The 18,231-nt window shown below is 43.6% G+C and overlaps 1 protein-coding gene across 2 annotated transcripts in view; it reads left to right on the forward strand.

The window, feature by feature from the left end:
* ACO1 (aconitase 1) overlaps positions 1-18,231 on the forward strand; it is a 67,511-nt gene that overhangs the window by 45,353 nt on the left and 3,927 nt on the right. For both annotated transcript variants that reach the window (XM_043565844.1, XM_043565845.1), the window contains 9 exons: positions 1,356-1,515; positions 3,434-3,569; positions 4,875-4,959; positions 5,735-5,891; positions 7,560-7,684; positions 9,728-9,832; positions 10,562-10,704; positions 13,413-13,560; positions 17,522-17,644. In XM_043565844.1, coding sequence (XP_043421779.1) covers positions 1,356-1,515; positions 3,434-3,569; positions 4,875-4,959; positions 5,735-5,891; positions 7,560-7,684; positions 9,728-9,832; positions 10,562-10,704; positions 13,413-13,560; positions 17,522-17,644 — 1,182 coding nt within the window. The remainder of the gene's footprint in view (positions 1-1,355; positions 1,516-3,433; positions 3,570-4,874; positions 4,960-5,734; positions 5,892-7,559; positions 7,685-9,727; positions 9,833-10,561; positions 10,705-13,412; positions 13,561-17,521; positions 17,645-18,231) is intronic.

Consider the following 18,231-nt stretch of genomic DNA (forward strand, 5'->3'; position numbering starts at 1 on the left):
CGGGAAGGCAGGTGGAAGTCTCCCCAACCCTGCCCCGTGCCCGATCTCTTAGTGCCCACGCTGCTTTTCACCCTCTAATGAGGAAGCTTCCTGAAGCCTGACGCTGAGGGCGTTACTTCTCCATCCTGAAGTCCTCAGTGCCTCTCCCATTAGCCAAGAGCCGTACAACTTCCTTAGAGCACTTGACCACCTGTGAACACAACTCATCCCGCCTTTTTAAAAGCATATCTGCTTTTCATATGACTCTCACTACATTGTCTACTCGACTTGCCCAAGCTTTTCTGGCCATCTTACTTCTTGTTCATGCCCTGCCTCCACCCACCTACATCCGTCTTCACCTTCTGTGCATGTCCTAATCTATCAGCCCCTCCATAGCATGGCCTCACATCCCATAGCAGAAAGTCATCATTTGAACTTCTGGCACTTGGTCTGAGATGGCATCCATGTTCTTAAACCTACATTGCTGGTCCTTTACATTTCCCTTATTGGATGTCCCTTGTTGGACTGTATGTTTTGAGTATAGGATTTATGTCAGAATCACCTTTGTATCCCACAAAGTACCCAGCATAACATCTTGTATGCAGATTTTCAATGAACATCTCCCCACATGATGATTACGATATGTGGTGGGTTTTATCCTTGGGCCACCAGCATTAAACCAAATGTTCAGCTGTACTTTATTTGCCTTATTGATCATGATTAGTTGAATCTGACCAAAATGTATATATGTACACACACAGTGAAAAGTTCTCACTTTAGAAGAAAAAGAAATACTTTGGTAACCATAATTTTAAAAGCAATTTTTTTTAAATCTTTTTTTTTTTAACGTTTATTTATTTTTGAGACAGAGAGAGACAGAGCATGAACGGGGGAGGGTCAGAGAGAGGGAGACCCAGAATCTGAAACAGGCTCCAGGCTCTGAGCTGTCAGCACAGAGCCCGACGCAGGGCTCAAACTCACGGACCGCGAGATTATGACCTGAGCCGAAGTCGGCCGCTCAACCAACTGAGCCACCCAGGTGCCCCAAAGCAATTTTTAACAAAACATAAGTATGTCAGCTAGTGAACTCTGAAATGCTAAAGAAAAATTAAAGTTCTCTTTATTGTTTTTAAATATTTATAAAAGGCAGTCATAATTTCTGAATTTTGATCTACTTTGAAGTCCTATTAATATTTACTTCCTTCTCATCTCAAAAATGGAAATGCTAAAGCTACAAATTTAGTTTCAAGTTCGTCTGATTAAACTCAATGACATTATTGTAGAGTTTAATGGATAGGAACCAAGGCCACTGATTCTAATATGATGGAAACTTAGAACTTCTTTTTTTTTTTTTTTTTTTTTTTTCCTCCCCATAGCAAGGGTTTAAAGGATTCCAGGTTGCTCTGGACCATCATAATGACCATAAGACATTTATATATAATAATAGTGAATTCACCCTCACTCATGGTTCCGTGGTCATTGCTGCCATTACTAGCTGCACAAACACCAGTAATCCATCGGTGATGTTGGGGGCAGGTGAGTGCATTTGAATTGGTCCCCATGGTCATGTGGACGTGTGGGTGGAAATCTTTCAAGACACGACCAAGGGGCTTAACAGTTCTACATGTCCAAACGTTGTCTTTTACCAAGGCAGAGATTTATTGGCCCAAAAGTGTTTACACAGTAACTAGTGTCCAAAGCCAAGTATTTAAAGTAGAATACATAATGCATACTAGTCTTTAGGATTAACACAGAAAATAAGTAGAAGAAAGCCAAAAAAAAGATGAATTTTTGGTAAAGCTTAGAATCTTGTGTTAGATTCTAGAAGGAAAAACAAAACCTGTTTTCATATCAATATCACAGACTATTCTCTGTAAAACCCCTATTGGGCCTTTTCATACAGTAGACTTCCTCTGTCTTTGATGTGCTGTCAGGTGCATCTGACTTAAGGCACAGGGCACTGGTTGATAAAACTTCCTGGTCTGTTGGGCAATTCTGGTTAAGCAGTTAATATTGACATACAGAGTTTAATTAATAGAAGGCTCTTTAGTGGGAATGCAAGCTGGTGCAGCCACTCTGGAAAACAGTATGGAAGTTCCTCAGAAAACTAAAAATAGAACCACCCTACCACCCAGCAATTACACTATTAGGTATTTGTCCAAGGGATACAGGTGTGCTGTTTCGAGGGGCACATGCACCCCAATGTTTATAGCAGCACTCTCAACAATAGCCAAAGTATGGAAAGAGCCCAAATGTCCACTGATGGATGAATGGATAAAGAAGATACAGTTTATATACACAATGGAGTATTACTCAGCAATCACAAAGAATGAAATCTTGCCATTTGCGACTATGTGGATGGAACTGGAGGGTATTATGCTAAGCGAAATTAGAGAAAGACAAATATCATATGACTTCACTCCTATGAGGACTTTAAGAGACAAAACAGATGAACATAAGGGAAGGGAAGCAAAAATAATATAAAAACAAGGAGGGGGACAAAACAGAAGAGACTCATAAATATGGAGAACAAACTGAGGGTTACTGGAGGAGTTGAAATCATTGTTGCACTCCTGAAATCATTGTTGCACTATATGCTAACTAATTTGGATGTAAATTTTAAAAAATAATAAAACTTTTTTTTAAAAAAAAAGGAAAGCTCTTTAGTTTCCAGTTGTTTTTTTATCATTCCCAAGAGTTCCTGCTGTGTCCAAAGACCAAGGTCATCACAGAGTTCTTCTTTTTAAAGTGCACAAGTACGTAAGGAAAACCTTTGTCCAAGAATTCTTCTGTTGACACCTAAGCCTTTGTTGTCTGGATCGAACAAATTTCCTTAAGACAAGTCACCAGCTTGTCTGTAGCTTTTTGTGTCTTTTGACCCCCACTCCTCATTTCTTTCCAAATTCTATGAGCTGTTCCTAAGAGAGCACCCAGTGCCCCAGTTATGGTCTCTGTTACTTGCCAAAACTCCAGGGGCCTAGAGCTGGTGATTTTCTGCTTTAAAAAAAAAAATCTGAGGACTAGATTTTTACTCTAGACTGTATTCCTCACCTACCAGTGCACAATTCATATCCCTTTAAAAAGGGCCCTTCGAATTATAATTTTCATCCAGATAAAACGTAATTAGAAGGATTGCTTTCCCTCCAAAAATTAAAAAACTTATTCTGTAATATATTCCTGAACGTTTTTAAGTTTACTTCTTTAAAAAAAAAAAAAGCCCATCTCTTTCTTCGTTTTCATGACTAATTTTGAGTTTACTGCATACGTGTAAATGACTTTGGGCCAGTGAGCTTTTGATTTCTGCTAGGCAGCAGAACTAGAAAGCACCATGAATGGGGCTTTGTCAGGCGGTGGCAGGAAATGCAGACGGAAGGACCAGTCTCCTTCCTGAACTGTCCCTGACAGCTAGGCTAGGTGGCCACCCTACCCGATGTTGGTGTTCACTATTTCACAGGATTGTTAGCAAAGAAAGCTGTGAATGCCGGCCTGCACGTGAAGCCTTACATCAAAACTAGCCTGTCTCCTGGAAGCGGTGTGGTCACCTACTACCTGAGAGAAAGTGGTGTCATGCCTTACCTGTCACAGCTTGGGTGAGGAAGAATTTTCTTTTACACATTGCTTTTGTTCTATTTTGTTCCACATGTATCTTACGGTGTCACCTTGTAACACACGTCAGCCTATCTGATGGTATCTAATTAGTCTTGTCAGATGGTGAGTAGATTTCAGCCCTTAGACTCCAACAGAGTAGGGCCCTCGTGTGGACACTTGTGCTGGTTGATCATCATACAAGGGTGCCTATAAGGGCAAAGCAGGACTGAAATCAAGCCTGTGGTTTTGCTATGACACTGCATCCTTCTAGAGGAGAGGCTGCCATTTCTCAATTGACAGAGGTATGCTGTGGGCTAACATTGGCTCTGCACCTGAGAGACTGCCCTTAGGTATGAAAATACTTTCTTACCAGGACTAACAATGTTTTAATTCCTTGGTGTAAACTAGTCATTTGTTACCAAATACAGTTCCTCCAGTTTGCCCACTGTTCCTAATTTGGATGAGAAAGATTTTATCCATGCGTCTCATTAAAGTCAAAGTCCTTGGGATTATACAAAGTAGTAAATACAGAAATTACATGGCATATGTGATTTCAGCTTTTAAAAAATCTAGATCATTCTCTCATGGTTCACGGTTTTGAACCCCATGTCAGGGTCTGTGCTGACAGCTCGGACCCTGGAGCCTGCTTTGGATTCTGTGTCTCCCTCTCTTTCTGCCCCTCCCCCACTCATGCTCTGTCTCTCTCTCAAAAATAACATTTTTTTTAAAAAAAGTCTAGATCATTCAGTTGAACTCCTTTTTACAATTTACTCGAAAAAGAATTTATTTTATTTTAGTTTTATTTATTTGAGAGAGAGAGAAAGAGCAAGCAGGGGGCGGGGGGAAAGAGAGCAACAAGGAATCCCGAGGAAGCTCTGTGATGTCAGCACAGAGCCTAACATGGGGCAGATGCCATAAACTGTGAGATCATGACCTGAGCTGAAATCAAGAGTCAGATGCTTGACCAACTGAGCCCCCCAGGAGCCCCTCAAAAAAGACTTTAATTCAATGATCTCGAATGGATGAATAGTATATTAAAACGTTCTACCTGGTTGGTCAGTCGCATGTTGACTCTTAATCTTGGGGTCATGTTCAAGCCCCGTGTTGGGGGGTTAGATTGTACTTAAGATTAAAACAAAAACAAAAGCACCTTTAAAATGCTCCTGAGAATGAAAGCTTTCTAGAAACAGTGCTAAACTTACTCCATGTGCTGCTGTTCTCCTTAAATCAGTAGTCTCTAGACCTGTCATCGGCAGAGAGGCTCGCTGAGAATCATTGCGCACCCGTGCTTCTCTCCCGGCACCTAGGTTTGATGTGGTCGGCTACGGTTGCATGACCTGCATTGGCAACAGTGGGCCCTTACCCGAAGCTGTGGTAGAAGCCATCACCCAGGTAAGTGCAGAGGAGCCTGTGGGGCTTCAGAGCTGTTGCCTCCTTTCATAAGATGTGCGACCAAAATGCCGGTCGTCTCAGGAAGGTCCGGGGAAGCAGGGAATGGATGCCGTTGCACGTATGGTCTTCGGGGGCAAGCCAGCCTTACCAGCTGTCTACCTTGTGCGGCACATTCCTCAGCCGTAAATTGGAGATGATAATAGTACGTGCTGCGAGCACGGAGGTGATAATGGACGTGCCGGACTTTGAGTGGTGCCGGCACACAAGTGCCCGGTTAGTGCTGGTGTTGACTGCAGACAGCTCCAGAACTGTGTGTTCCTGCTAATCTGAAAACTGGCTCGGAGTCAGGGCTGCATGCAAACAAATCAACACTAAGTTGCATTGGTTTGATTTTTGTTCTGTAAATTCTGTAGCTTTAGGAAACACTATTTGGTTTGCTTTGCAAACATAGGTCAGTGTGGCTTCCTTGAGCTTTCAACTGTTAGACTTTCCCCTCCTGTTCTCAGGCCCCAGGCGGCAAAGTAACCAGGATGCTGCCTTCTGACTGACCTGGGATTTTCTCATGACCAGAAACCATGTCTCTCTGTGTCTTTTGACCCAGAGTGTCTCCCCAGGGACAGCCGTACATGTTCTTTTCCCCGCACCCAGAGGACCAAGTGAAAGAAGGGTTTAAGGAGCCTCCTCCATTGATGGGAAACTTTAGCAGGTGGTCTGAGACAAAAAGCCCAGGCAACCTCTTCTCTGTGTGAACTGATTTTTCTCTTGCCGGACACAGGGAGACCTTGTAGCTGTTGGAGTGCTATCTGGGAACAGGAATTTTGAAGGTCGAGTCCACCCCAATACCCGGGCCAACTACTTAGCCTCTCCACCCTTAGTGATAGCATATGCAATTGCTGGGACCATCAGGATCAACTTTGAGAAAGAGCCACTGGGTAAGATTCCATTTGTGTGGTTACACTTGTTTGTTTGATTTTTTTCCCAGTGAATTTGAAAATCTTATTGGAGGAAAGTAACTGCTTTCATTAATAAATAATGAGGCAAAGAACTAACAAAGATGAGAAGGAGTCTTTTCTTTATTCCCTCACACACAGGGAAGACCTACCTGAAATACACAAGAATTAACTGAAGGACAGAGATAACAAAAGGAAAGAAATAAGGGGCACCTGGGTGGCTCAGTCGGTTAAGCAGCCAACTTTTGATTTTGGCTCAGGTCAAGATCTCAGGTTCATGAGTTACACACGGGCTCTGTGCTAACACTGCAGAGCTGCTTAGGATTTTCTCTCTCTCCGTCTCTCTCTCTGCCCTTCTTCTGCTCATTCACTCTCTCTCTCTGTCTACCTCTCAAAATAAATAGATAAATAAAATTTAAAAAAAAAAAAAAAAAGGGCTCCTGGGTGGCTCAGTCAGTTGAGCATCCGACTTCGGCTCAGGTCATGATCTCGCAATTCATGAGGTTAAGACCCTGTCGGGCTCTGTGCTGACAGCTGGAAGCCTGGAGCCTGCTTCAGATTCGGTGTCTCCCTTTCTCTCTGCCCCTCCCCTGCTCACACTCTGTCTCTCAAAAAACATAAATAAACATTAAAAAATAATTAAAAAAAATAAAAAATAAAACAAAAATTTTAAAAGGAAAGAAATATAAAAAGGCATAGAGAGCATGCTATTCTGGCTTCCTCCCTAGTTCTTCTCTTTCTAGCTCCTGCTTTTATCTAACGATAGGCACTGTTTTAACATATACTCTGTGGAAACACATCTCACACAGTTCACCTTCCCCAAATTCGGACAAATGATGCTGTGTTTCCTTTCCTCTGGTGGTTTTGCTGTGCCTTCCCCAATCTGTTCTGAGTAGATTAAATAATGTGAAAAGAGTGCCCCTTAAATTAACTTTTTGGAAATCAAAACTAGAGCTATAATTGATCCTCTTTATATGGTAGATTTGATATTGCAGATTTGCTTATTCACCAAAATGTATTTTAACCCCCAAATCAATACTCACCCTGCCTCCAAGGTCATTTGCAGACACGCACAGAGGGGTGGCAGCTTTGAGTCACTCAACGAGCGTGTTCTCAGCTGCATCCAAACTAGGCAGGGTTCCACCTTCTTGTTTCAGCACTCCTACTGTCAGCAAGTATCCTGCTCATGCTCTGTGTAGTGCCATGTTTTCCCACATTTTTGTGGTTTTGGCGATTGCACTTTTAAAAATAGTCCCCAAGCATAGTGCCGAAGTGCTGTCTAGTATACGTAAGCCCGAGAAGGCTGGGGTGTGCCTCGTGGGAAGTAGACTTAGTTCAGGCAAGAGTTATGGTGTTGCTGGCTGTGACTTCAGTGTTAACGCATCAACAAAATATATTAGATAGGGTGTCTTTAAGCAGAAGCACACGTAAAGCAAGATTATGAATTGATTGGTTGCCGAAAACGTTAGGCTCGAGGCCCTCAGGGGCCTAACCCGCATCCCCTGGGGGCAGCGACTGAGTCTTCACTACTCAGTGTTTGCATGGATTTTACAGAATATTGCTGCCATGGAGAACGGGATTTGACTGTATGTGATAATGAAAAGGGGGTATTAAATGCAGTTTTTCTCTAGTAAACTTTTTTTCCCCCAGGGGTAAATGCAAAGGGACAACAGGTATTTCTGAAAGACATCTGGCCAACCAGAGACGAGATCCAGGCGGTGGAGCGTCAGTATGTAATCCCTGGGATGTTTAAGGAGGTCTACCAGAAAATAGAGGTGAGGTCCCCGCCCACCCTGCCCCTACACGTTTAGGGGAAAGCCGTTCCTTTGTGGCCTCTCTGCAGACCTTGAGGCTGATGGGGTGGAAGCTATGGAGAGTAACATTTACTTCTAAAGATAACCAGGGAAGTGGTTCTCAGTCATTTCTCCTGAGACTCACATTTTTACAAAACCTGCACTCTCCCCAGATGTTCCCAGATTTGCACAAGGCCCCAGATTTGGCAGTATCCTTGGGAAGAGAGGCCTTAGGTTGTGTGTGATTCCTAGCCAGCTTGCCCTAACCCACCCCCTCCTCAGACACCCTGGATGTCGTGTCAACTGTGGTTGAGGATCCGTGATGTCTATTAGAGTATGTCACTGAGGTAGAGGTGTAATGCACCCTCAGAATTATTTGGATGCTTAAAAAAATTTTTTAAACACATTCAGTAAAAAGCCCCAAACTACCAAACTACTGAAATAAATAAAACTTTTTGTGCAGTTTACAAACAGGGAGAAAATGTGTGGGGCTCAGTATCGTTTTCGGAGACCCTTGGATGTTATTCTTTCTCTGCTTTCTGTGGTTGGGTGCCTTAGGGAGTGCTGACTGGGGCTTGGGTTTGAAATAACAGAGCAGACTGGGGAGAAGGGTCAAATGGAGGGTCATATTCATGCACCGTGCCCTCCCACGAGTTGCACATTGGGAAGTGGTTATGAGCAAGTTTGTTGGGCGTTGGGTTGAACGCATTTCTCCAAAGGCTGAGGTAATGACCCTGTGGAGACATTCAAGTTGATTTTAATGCATAGCATCTGTCATTTGCTATCCAGTGTCCGTGTGACCTGGATGTCCACTTCCCCAAATTTTCAGAGAGTAAATAATTTCCCCTTTGGTACAATCTGAATTATTGCTTGCTAAGTTAATACTTTGTGTATGGATTAGTTTTCTGTTGCTGCCCAACAATTTATCCTAAAACTTAGTGGGTTAAAACAGCATTTATTATCTTACAGTTTCTGTGGATCAGAAATCCAAGTGTGGCTTAGCCGGGTGCCTCTGCCTTCACAAGGCTCCAGCCAAGGTGTCATCTGGGGCTGCAGCTCATCTGAAGGCTCAGCTGGGGGAAGACCCCCTTCTAAGGCCACTCACATGGTTGTGGGAGGATAATGTGCCTCACAGGCTGTTGGGCTGAGGGCCTCAGTTCCCTGCCTACAGTTAGCTGAATGCCCCCCTCATTGCCTTTCTGGTGGGTCTCTTCACAGCTCACAGCATGGTACTGACTTCCATCAGAACAAGCAAGAAAGGGAGAGAGAGACAGAAGGCCAAGTCTCTTTATAACCCAATCTTGGAAATTAGTCACTAGGTTCAGCCCACACTCAGCAGGAGGGGATGGCTTAAGTGTGTGAATGCCAGAAAGGTGGGGGCAGGTCCTTGGAGCCATCTTAGGGGCTTCCTGTCACAGTGCATATGTATTTTTAAGTTATTTGCCATGACATTGTCTTAGTATAAAGGAACTCTTTTGTATGGCTGGAATAAGAACTGTTTTGGGGTTTGTTGTATCGAAGTGGAGTTGACACACAATTACGTTAGTTTCAGGCCCTGTACGTCTCATTGCTCACCACAAGTGTAGCCACCCTGCATCCCCGTTGATCACTGTTACGATACCACTGACTATGTTCCCCGTGCTGTGCCTTTCATCCCCATGGCTCATGCATTCCATGACTGGGAGCCTATACCCCCCAACCCCTTTCACCCCTTTCTGCCCATCCTTTCACCTCCCCTCCCCTCCGGCAACCATCAGTTACTTCTCTGTGTTTATCAGTCTGTTTCTGCTTTTTCTGTTGGTTTGTTCATTTGATTTGTTTTTTAGGTGCCACATACAAGTGAAAGCATGGTATTTATCTTTCTCTGATGTATTTCACTTGGTGTACTCAGAGGGTGTTATGCTAAGGATGGTTTTTATTATACTCTTAGAACATACATTTTTTGCTTACATGTTAAATATTCCTTAGAATGGAATGTGATTCGATTTGCTTTTCTTTCTTTTATCTTTTTTTATTTTTTTAAAGACTGTGAATGAAAGCTGGAATGCCTTAGCAGCCCCCTCGGATAAGCTATATTGCTGGAATCCCAAATCAACATACATTAAGTCACCACCGTTCTTTGAAAACCTGGTATGGCTTTTTTTTTTTAATGTTTAACAAAATCAGTTTTCCAAATAGTTTCCTTATAAAGTGTACTTTATTACCCTGTGCCCTTGCTTTGTCCACCCATTCCATTGAAACCTCTACAAAGCCGAACGGATGATTCTGGGGAGAATCTTGAGAAGCTGGGATATTTGGCTCTAGTGAGCCTATAGCTCCTGTGTCTGGGGCTTCTGTGTGGCTGTTAGAGACACCCTGGGGCTCCAGTGCCACCTGTATGTAGACTCAGAAAAGTCTGCGGAATTGACTGTTCCGGGAAGACATCCCCAGGCCTGTCCTATTTAAACCTTATACTCAGAAATCAAGGGAGATCTTCTCTACAACTGATGAACCAGGAGCCCGTGAACCCCTGGGTGGGGAGAGGGTGGGAGGAGAAGTCAGGAATCTCGTGTCCTCAGCTTCTGAGCTCCGTGGATGTGGACACAAAGAATGCCACCTATGGCTGCATCCCTATTGGTTTTGACAGAATAGTGCCCAACTTTGCCTCCCTTCAAGGGTGGGATGTGAGTGTTCTGAGTAAATTCACCTTACTTTTCTAAGTACCCCTGACAAAACCAAAAACACTAGAATTTTCTGTGTATCACTATAGGTCTGGCATCTAGTTCAGGTCCACAGACCATTGTTGTGACCGTTGAGATTCCCTTGGTGACTTGCTAGAGCAAACCTGGGCCAACACTGACTTGCTGTATGCTTTGCTAGACTTCAGATATCCAGCCTCCTAAGTCTATAGTGGATGCGTATGTGCTGTTAAATTTGGGGGATTCGGTAACAACTGACCACATTTCTCCGGCTGGAAATATTGCAAGAAACAGCCCCGCTGCTCGCTACTTAACTAACAGAGGGTAAGTGTGAGTGAGGGAAAAAAAGACTAAAAGACAGAAATGGAATGAATGAAGCCAGTATTTCTCTTTTGAATCAGAGTCTGGTTTTTCACTGAACCCTGAGGCTTGAAAAACAGTCGCCCTTTCTGTTTGCTGCTTCCAAGCTTCCTTGGGAGATTCCATCAGCAAGGGAGGGGACCTTCCTTCTAATGTCCCCATGAGACCCAGCTGTCGTTCCCGTCCCAGCTTGGCTGCCGTGAGGGTATGGGCTCTGCTCTCCGCCTGCGTCGCACTCGGCAGGGATGTCACCTGAGGTGCGTAGCCAGGTCCTGGTTGAGAGGAGGAATTTCTGAGAACAGTGGCTGACACATCCATTTGCCGATCCTTCAGTCTAGACTGATTTTAACAGCTATTATACCAGTATTATCTCTTGTCACCTAATACACCGATAGTAATTGGAGTCGTTCCCAGATCTGACTTTCCATGAGAATCATCTGGGGAGATAAAAATTCCGGTTCCTCTCTGCACCTCCTGAATCAGCTTCTTCAGGGATGAAGCCCAGAGCTGATCGGAAGAACAAAATCCAGGTCCTTCTTCTTCCTTCCCTTTCCTTCCCCTTCCCTTTCCTTTCCCTTTCTCTTTCCCTTCCCTTTCTCTTTTCTTTCTTTCTTTTCCCTTTCTCTTTCCTTTCCCTTGCCCTTCCCTTCACCTTCCCTTTCCCTTTCTCTTTCCTTTCTTTCTTTTCCCTTTCTCTTTCCTTCTTCTTCCCTTCCCCTCCCTTCCCCTTCCCCTTATCTTCCTCTTCCCCTTCCCTTCCTTTCTCTTTCCTTCCCCCTCCTTTTCCCATCCCTTTCTCTTCCCTTTCCCTTCCGTTTCCCTTCCTTCTTGTGTTTTGTTTTGTCAGTGGGAGAGGAAAACCGCCTTGCCCTCACCGCACTTGCCTGGTAGCTGACCTGTTTTCTTCATACATCCCCCTCCTACTGTGCTCCACTCAGTCTCTGCCTTCTCCTAGTGCATCCTATGGGACAGTCATGTGCAGAGCAAGACTATTCCATGTTCCCCAGAAATGTGAGTGTTGAAGGTCTAAGAAGATAGCCCACCTCTAGAGGAGGTGATATACAGGAGTCTATGTCAAGATTTTTTTTTTAATGTGGGGCAACTACTGTAGTAAATGTACAGGAACTTTCTATACACAGACGCATATGGTAAGGTTTTAAAGGGATATGATTGTACTTTGAATGGGAGACAAGCGTCCATCAGCAAGCAGAGACAGGCAGGTGATATTCAAGAGGTGTCAGCGAATCCCTGCCCTTCCCCCTCATCCGTGCAGCTCAGTCTACACTGGCGATTGCCTTGTTTATCAAATGTTCCAGGCAAAGCCAAACGCCTTTCTGCCTGATGGTTTGAGCTGGCTGGTTTTTCCTCTTGGATCCTCTTCCCTCAAATAATCTGCCTGGTTAACTCCATTGCCAATTCAAGTCTTCCTCCATGAGGTTACCCTGCCCGTACTCTTGTTCTCTTTGCTTTGATCTACTTTTTTTTTTTTCCCTCCGTTATTAACCACATTCTAGTAACACTAATAGTGCTCTTTTTTTTATTATTATTTCTTTGTCTCCACCTTTTAGAATGTAAGCCCTGCAAAGGCACAGATCTTAATCTGTTTGGTTCATCAGTGTACCTTAGGCCCTTTGAATAGTCCTTGGCCCATAACTGGTGGTCAGTAAATGTTGAGTGAATGAATGAATGGGAGAAAAGAATTCAACAGCAAACAGAGAAACAGAGATTGAAGCTGAATACAGAAACTAAGGAAACAAGCCGTGACCAATACTTTTTTTGATTGGTGATTGTTGACAATCTTTTGAGAAGGGGGATCATAGGGAAATGAATGAAGGGAAATACAGTACATTCCCAGAAAAATGCACATATCCCCAGCATTCCAGATACAATTTCAGGAGTTTGTAGATATGCTCACCTACTCCTAAAGCCCATTCACACCTTCTCTCCATCTTCAAATTACATCTCATCATGAGATCAGATCACCACTCAGACACACTTCCTAGCATTTTCAGAAACAGCCAGGGAGCTGATCGCTGTGTTAATTGTAAGCTGTTGTCCCTGCCGTCACAAAGTGTCCTTTCACTGGGGCCCACAGACAGGATTTTTTTTTTTATTTCAGGACAAGGAATAGCTGTTCTGCCTCTTCAGCATTGCTCTGATTTTTATCTTATGAAAATCGTAAACCACGTTGCCAGTCGTGTGTCTGCCCAGCACACTGAGTTCGTGAGAAGTAGATCTCCTTCCTGTTAGTTTACAGAATGTACCTTGTGTTTCCCTCATTCTTGGCTCCATCTGACTGGCCTATACTGATTATTCTTTTTGTTTTCTTTTTCTTACCTACTTTTAATGTTTTATCTTTTGTGAAGTTCCCTAGGCTACCCTAATGAATAAATAAAGTAAATACTCAATAGAGTTCCTCCTGGTTTTTTACCCAGATTTATAAGACTACAAATTAACCTGAGGAGAATGTTGATTTCTGCCTTTCAGTGCCCCACTTCTGACATCTGCCTCTACTGTCCTCAGCAGATGTTAGGAATAGCTTTCCTGCCTTGAAGAGCAAGGCTTATTAGATTAGAGAGCTATCTAGGTCTATGGTTTTTTCTCTTGTCTTGATGTAAGTTTCACCTTTGTTCTGTTCACTAAGCCAGCTCCTCTCCCGCTTGCATTATTAGCTTGACTCCACGAGAATTCAACTCCTACGGCTCCCGCCGAGGTAACGATGCCATCATGGCACGGGGGACATTTGCCAACATTCGCTTATTAAACAAATTTCTGAACAAGCAGGCACCACAGACTATACATCTGCCTTCTGGAGAAATTGTAAGTATTGTGTCTTCTGCTTGGTTGAGAGGCCGGCATTTGTCAGGCTCTGACTGAAATTTCATCAGTTCAGGTATTTGAGGAGGGAAATTCCAGGTTAAGGTCTCCAGAGGCTCTTTATCAACAAGCACTGTTGTATGACTTTATTAGCATTTAATTTCACTCACCACACCACTAGGAAAAAAAGAGGGCCCGCGGAGGCCTGCTAGGGTCCTAATGGGAGCCATTTGGAGTTGGCCCTGTTACAGCGGGACTTGTTGAGCCACAGATGGGAGGCATGTGAGAGGTGGAGAAAGTCTACATTTTGAATCGGACATACCAGCTGCGGAGCGTTCATTCAGCAAGTTATTTTCGACTCTGAGCTGCATTTTTCTGACCTGCAAAGTAGAATGATGCCTACCTTGTCCAGCTCTGAGGCTTACACTTAAATGGAATGACACATAAAACATGGCAGATACTCTGACACATGCCGTCCGTCCTCGACATCCAGCAGCTACTGCAAAGCTGCTTGAACAGTGTTTAAGTTACTTGAGAAATAGCCCTCCCAACTTACTTAACAATAATAGTAGCTAGTATTTATATGGAACTTACTACATCCAGGTACTGTTCTGGGCTCTTTATATATATTGATCTATTAATCCTCATAACAACCCTCTGAGGTAGGTACCATGATTGTCCGTGTTTTAAGATCCCAAAAATGGATATTAAAACCTAGAGAGTCTGGCTCCGAAGTCGGTGTGGTCTACCGCCACCCATATGCCTCACTTGTAACAGATGATATTTTAGTAAAACAGACTCTGCACAAATAATCACTAGTCACCAGGACCCAACACAGAGTCAGTGCCCAGTAGATACTTGTTCAGTGAAGAGCAGGGACGATAAACTATTCAATGAAAAAAATACAATTAAATGGTCGAATGCCCAAGAGACCAAGGGGAAAAGGCGTGCAGTTATAGACACTGGGAGGCCTCCGGTATATGGCCGTCACAGTGAACCCCTCTTATTTTTACAAGTCCTGCCATGGCATAGAACTTCTGGTCAGATGTTCAGTGCCTCATCTGAAATAAGGAGACTGAGATGAACCGACATTTGAGCCAAGCCTTGAACCTGAAAGATAGACGTACACAAAGAACAGGGTGTGGGGAGGGAAAGAAGATAACAGAGATAATGCAGGGAGCAGAAGAAAACTGCAAGAAAAATACTGTCTTCTCAGAGTGCTGAAATGATTTTCTGTTGGTGGTATAAGGTAATCAGAGGACAAAAAGGACTTTTCATAAAATAATAATAATAATAATTATGGGCTCTTTTAATAATTAAAAGCCCCTAAAAAATTTCACAGGAAAAGTTGGTTAGTTGAGAGAATCTCTCAGAATATAGAACAGAAAGACAAAGGAAAGATTAGAAAATGTAAGAAAATTTAAGACGGAGATGAGGAGGCTCGGCATCTGACTAAACAGGCTGAAAAGAGAAGAGAGGAAATTATTCAAGAAGTGACACAAGGAAAATTCCCCAACTGCAAGATCCGATTCCAGATTACACCCACTGAATGCGCACATGATTACGGGAGAACAGCTCCAAGTCACATCATTGTGAAGTTAAGTGCAGCAGAGATAAGAAGATCTACAAACTTCAAAAGCGAGAAAAACGGCTTATGTGTAATGTTCTGGGGATCAGAAGTGCTCAGAGCAACACTGGAAACAGACTGGTTTGCACCCCAGGATTCCATGTCCTATGTTAAAATAATAACATATTCAGATTCAAAAACTTTAAAAATACCCCTCAATCCCTGTCTCAGGAAATGACTTGGTGAATGCGTTTTACCGAGATGAGGGAATAAGCCAAAAAGGGAAGATGTAGGATCCAGGAAAAGAAAATGCAGGGGATCCCCAGGACGTTGGCGAAGGAAGATTCTTCCATAACATCAGTGCACCACATCTAGAGAAGAATCCGTCTGAATTGGAATAGGACTGAAGCTCGAGGAGTTATCCCTCCATGGAAAGGATGTTTTCATTTTTATTTTTTAAAATGTTTATTTCTTTATTTTGAGAGAAGAGAGTACGTATGTGTGAGCCCACACACGCAAGCAGGGGAGGGGCAGAGAGAGGAGGAGAGAGAATCCCCAGCAGTCTCCGCACTGTTAGCACAAGGCTAACAGTGGGGCTTGATCCCATGAACTGTGAGATCATGACCTGAGCCAAAACCAAAAGTCGATGCTTAACCAACTGAGCCATCCACAAATCTCATGGTTGGTGAGTTTGAGCCCCACATCAGGTCAGCCTGCTGTCCTCTCTCTGTCCCTCCCCTGTTTGCTGTCTCTCTCAAAAATAAAAAATAAACATTTAAAAAATAAAAATAAAAACAAATGACATTCTTCCTGATACATTTGAATGTCCTTAGAGAAGATTTGTACTTTAGGCAGAGTGTTTGGGGATTCATTGTTGGGTAGGGACACAGAAACAGATGAGTGTGTGTGCACGCACATAGACGCGCGCGCACACACACACACACACACACACACACACAAATTAATACCAGTGGGGATTTTTTTTAACTGCCAAGAAAAGGAAATCATAGTATATTACATGACTCAGCTATAAATAACATTCACATAGTCAAAGTAATGCAAATACCAAATACTGACTTACCCAAAATGTCTGACATAATTCTATTGGGAGGTTGGGGAGAGGGGACCCTAGGGGAATGGTAGTTAGCCAAATCCCCATTGAAGCAGGAAATTGGTAGATAACAAAAATGGAGAAATGAAGAACTGGTGGTTTCAATATAACACTAGAGCCATAGAGGAACAATAGAAGAAAACAACAGAATTTTATGTCCTCTTCTTTAGAAGACAGGGAGAGTGCAGGGAGCTGTTGCTGTGTAAGCTCCCCAGATTCCCAGAGTGCCATGTAGAACTAACCAGAGGCTCCAGCAGCCCGCCAAAATAGTAATTTGTGAAAGCTTACTTCGGAGTTTGATTATACACCTTTCTAGAGCTTCTTCTGAAGGAAACACTCTTCTGAGGGATTTTTTTTTTTCCTTAAGTAGCCAGGAGAAACAATTGTTTCATTACTTAATCACGAGCAACGATATCACATGTCTTCCTGAAGTCTTGGCTCCGCAGAACATTCAGAGTTCTTGTGAAAAACACATGAAATTGTTTGTGTTAGATGTTTCTCATGTACACTAAAATATTAGTCCTCTCCTGTCCTTTATTGATGGAGGCTTCTACTTCCTAGTGTCTCTGCCTTGACTTCCATGTAGAAAGGTGGCTAATAAAAATTTGCATTTTTTATGATTTTAGAACATGTTGCCTTCTTTGTGTTTAGCTACCCTTCCCAAGGGACCATGACTGAGTCTCTGAGTCAAATCCCAGGTTTAGCTGAGATTCTGTTTTTTAAGCTTTAAAATAGTTTAATCAGGGGTGCCTGGGTGGCTCAGTTGGTTAAGTGTCCGACTTCGGTTCAGGTCACGATCTCGCAGTCCGTAAGTTCAAGCCCCACGTTGGGCTCTGTGCTGACAGCTCAGAGCCTGGAGCCTGGTTGGGACTCTGTCTCCCTCTTTCTCTGCTCCTCTCCTGCTCGCACTCTGTCTCTTTCTCAAAATAATAAATAAACATTCAAAAAAAATTTTTTTTAATTGTTTAATCAACAGAAGAGGGGAAAAAAAGTCTGATCTTTCCCTTTTTTCCCCTTGGTGCCTTAAGATTAGAATGTTTTTCTAAAACCAGGACAACAGCTAGGGATTTCAGTTAAAAGAATATACAATTCACTGGTAGGGGTAAATAGATGGAGTTAATTGGAAATTTGTAAATCAGACAACTGATTGGTTGAGTTTCTGTTGGCTTTGTGTTGACATGGGCCACTGAAGATCCTTCTGACCCTGCACTTACCAGGTGCCACTGCCTGTGTCCACACTCTGTGCCTTTACCGAGTCTGTAAAACCTTCCTTTTCTCTTCCTCAGCTTGATGTGTTCGATGCCGCGGAGCAGTACCAGCAGGCTGGCCTTCCCCTGATCGTGCTGGCTGGCAAAGAGTATGGCTCGGGCAGCTCCCGGGACTGGGCGGCCAAGGGCCCTTTCCTCCTGGTGAGTACGATGGAGAGAGATCCCAGCAGGCGAGCTCAGGAAAGCGTGTGATGTTTGTGCAACTGCTTCTTGGTGGACCTGGCTTTACCTCACTCAGTGAAGGGTGACCTAGAGTTGAACTGGTTCCTTAGATCAGTTATTCATTTTTGGGAGACCATGGATCTTTGGGGTGTCTGTAGAGCAGTTGGGACGAGGGTCTGTGAAGTCTCTGAAATTCTGTTGAAAAGGGTGTATGCATGTCTTTGTTTTGTAGGGAAGAATTTCATGGTTTTCATGATACTCAGTTTGAGGATCAGAAATGTATCTCAGGCGGTTGTCCCAGGAGCGCAGTAAGCCCGGGCGGCCGATCCTGTGTTGTCGGTCAGGAGGTTCACAGAAGGGTAAAGTAAGGAGCCTTCACTTTGGACACACGCGGGAGCACACGTTTTTACAGTTGCTTCTCACTGCCCGTGAATCAGCTTGTAGACTCCCAAGGAAAAAGGCAGCGCTCTCTGGATGTAGACAGGCAGCTCTTTAGAACCTTCTACCAATTCAGGGCCTGACCCTCTGGCGGCGTCCCCATGGAGGGGCCGTGCAGGGAGCAGGCA

This window comes from Prionailurus bengalensis, chromosome D4 (genome assembly GCF_016509475.1).
Source record: "Prionailurus bengalensis isolate Pbe53 chromosome D4, Fcat_Pben_1.1_paternal_pri, whole genome shotgun sequence".
In the NCBI taxonomy this organism is placed as follows: domain Eukaryota; kingdom Metazoa; phylum Chordata; class Mammalia; order Carnivora; family Felidae; genus Prionailurus; species Prionailurus bengalensis.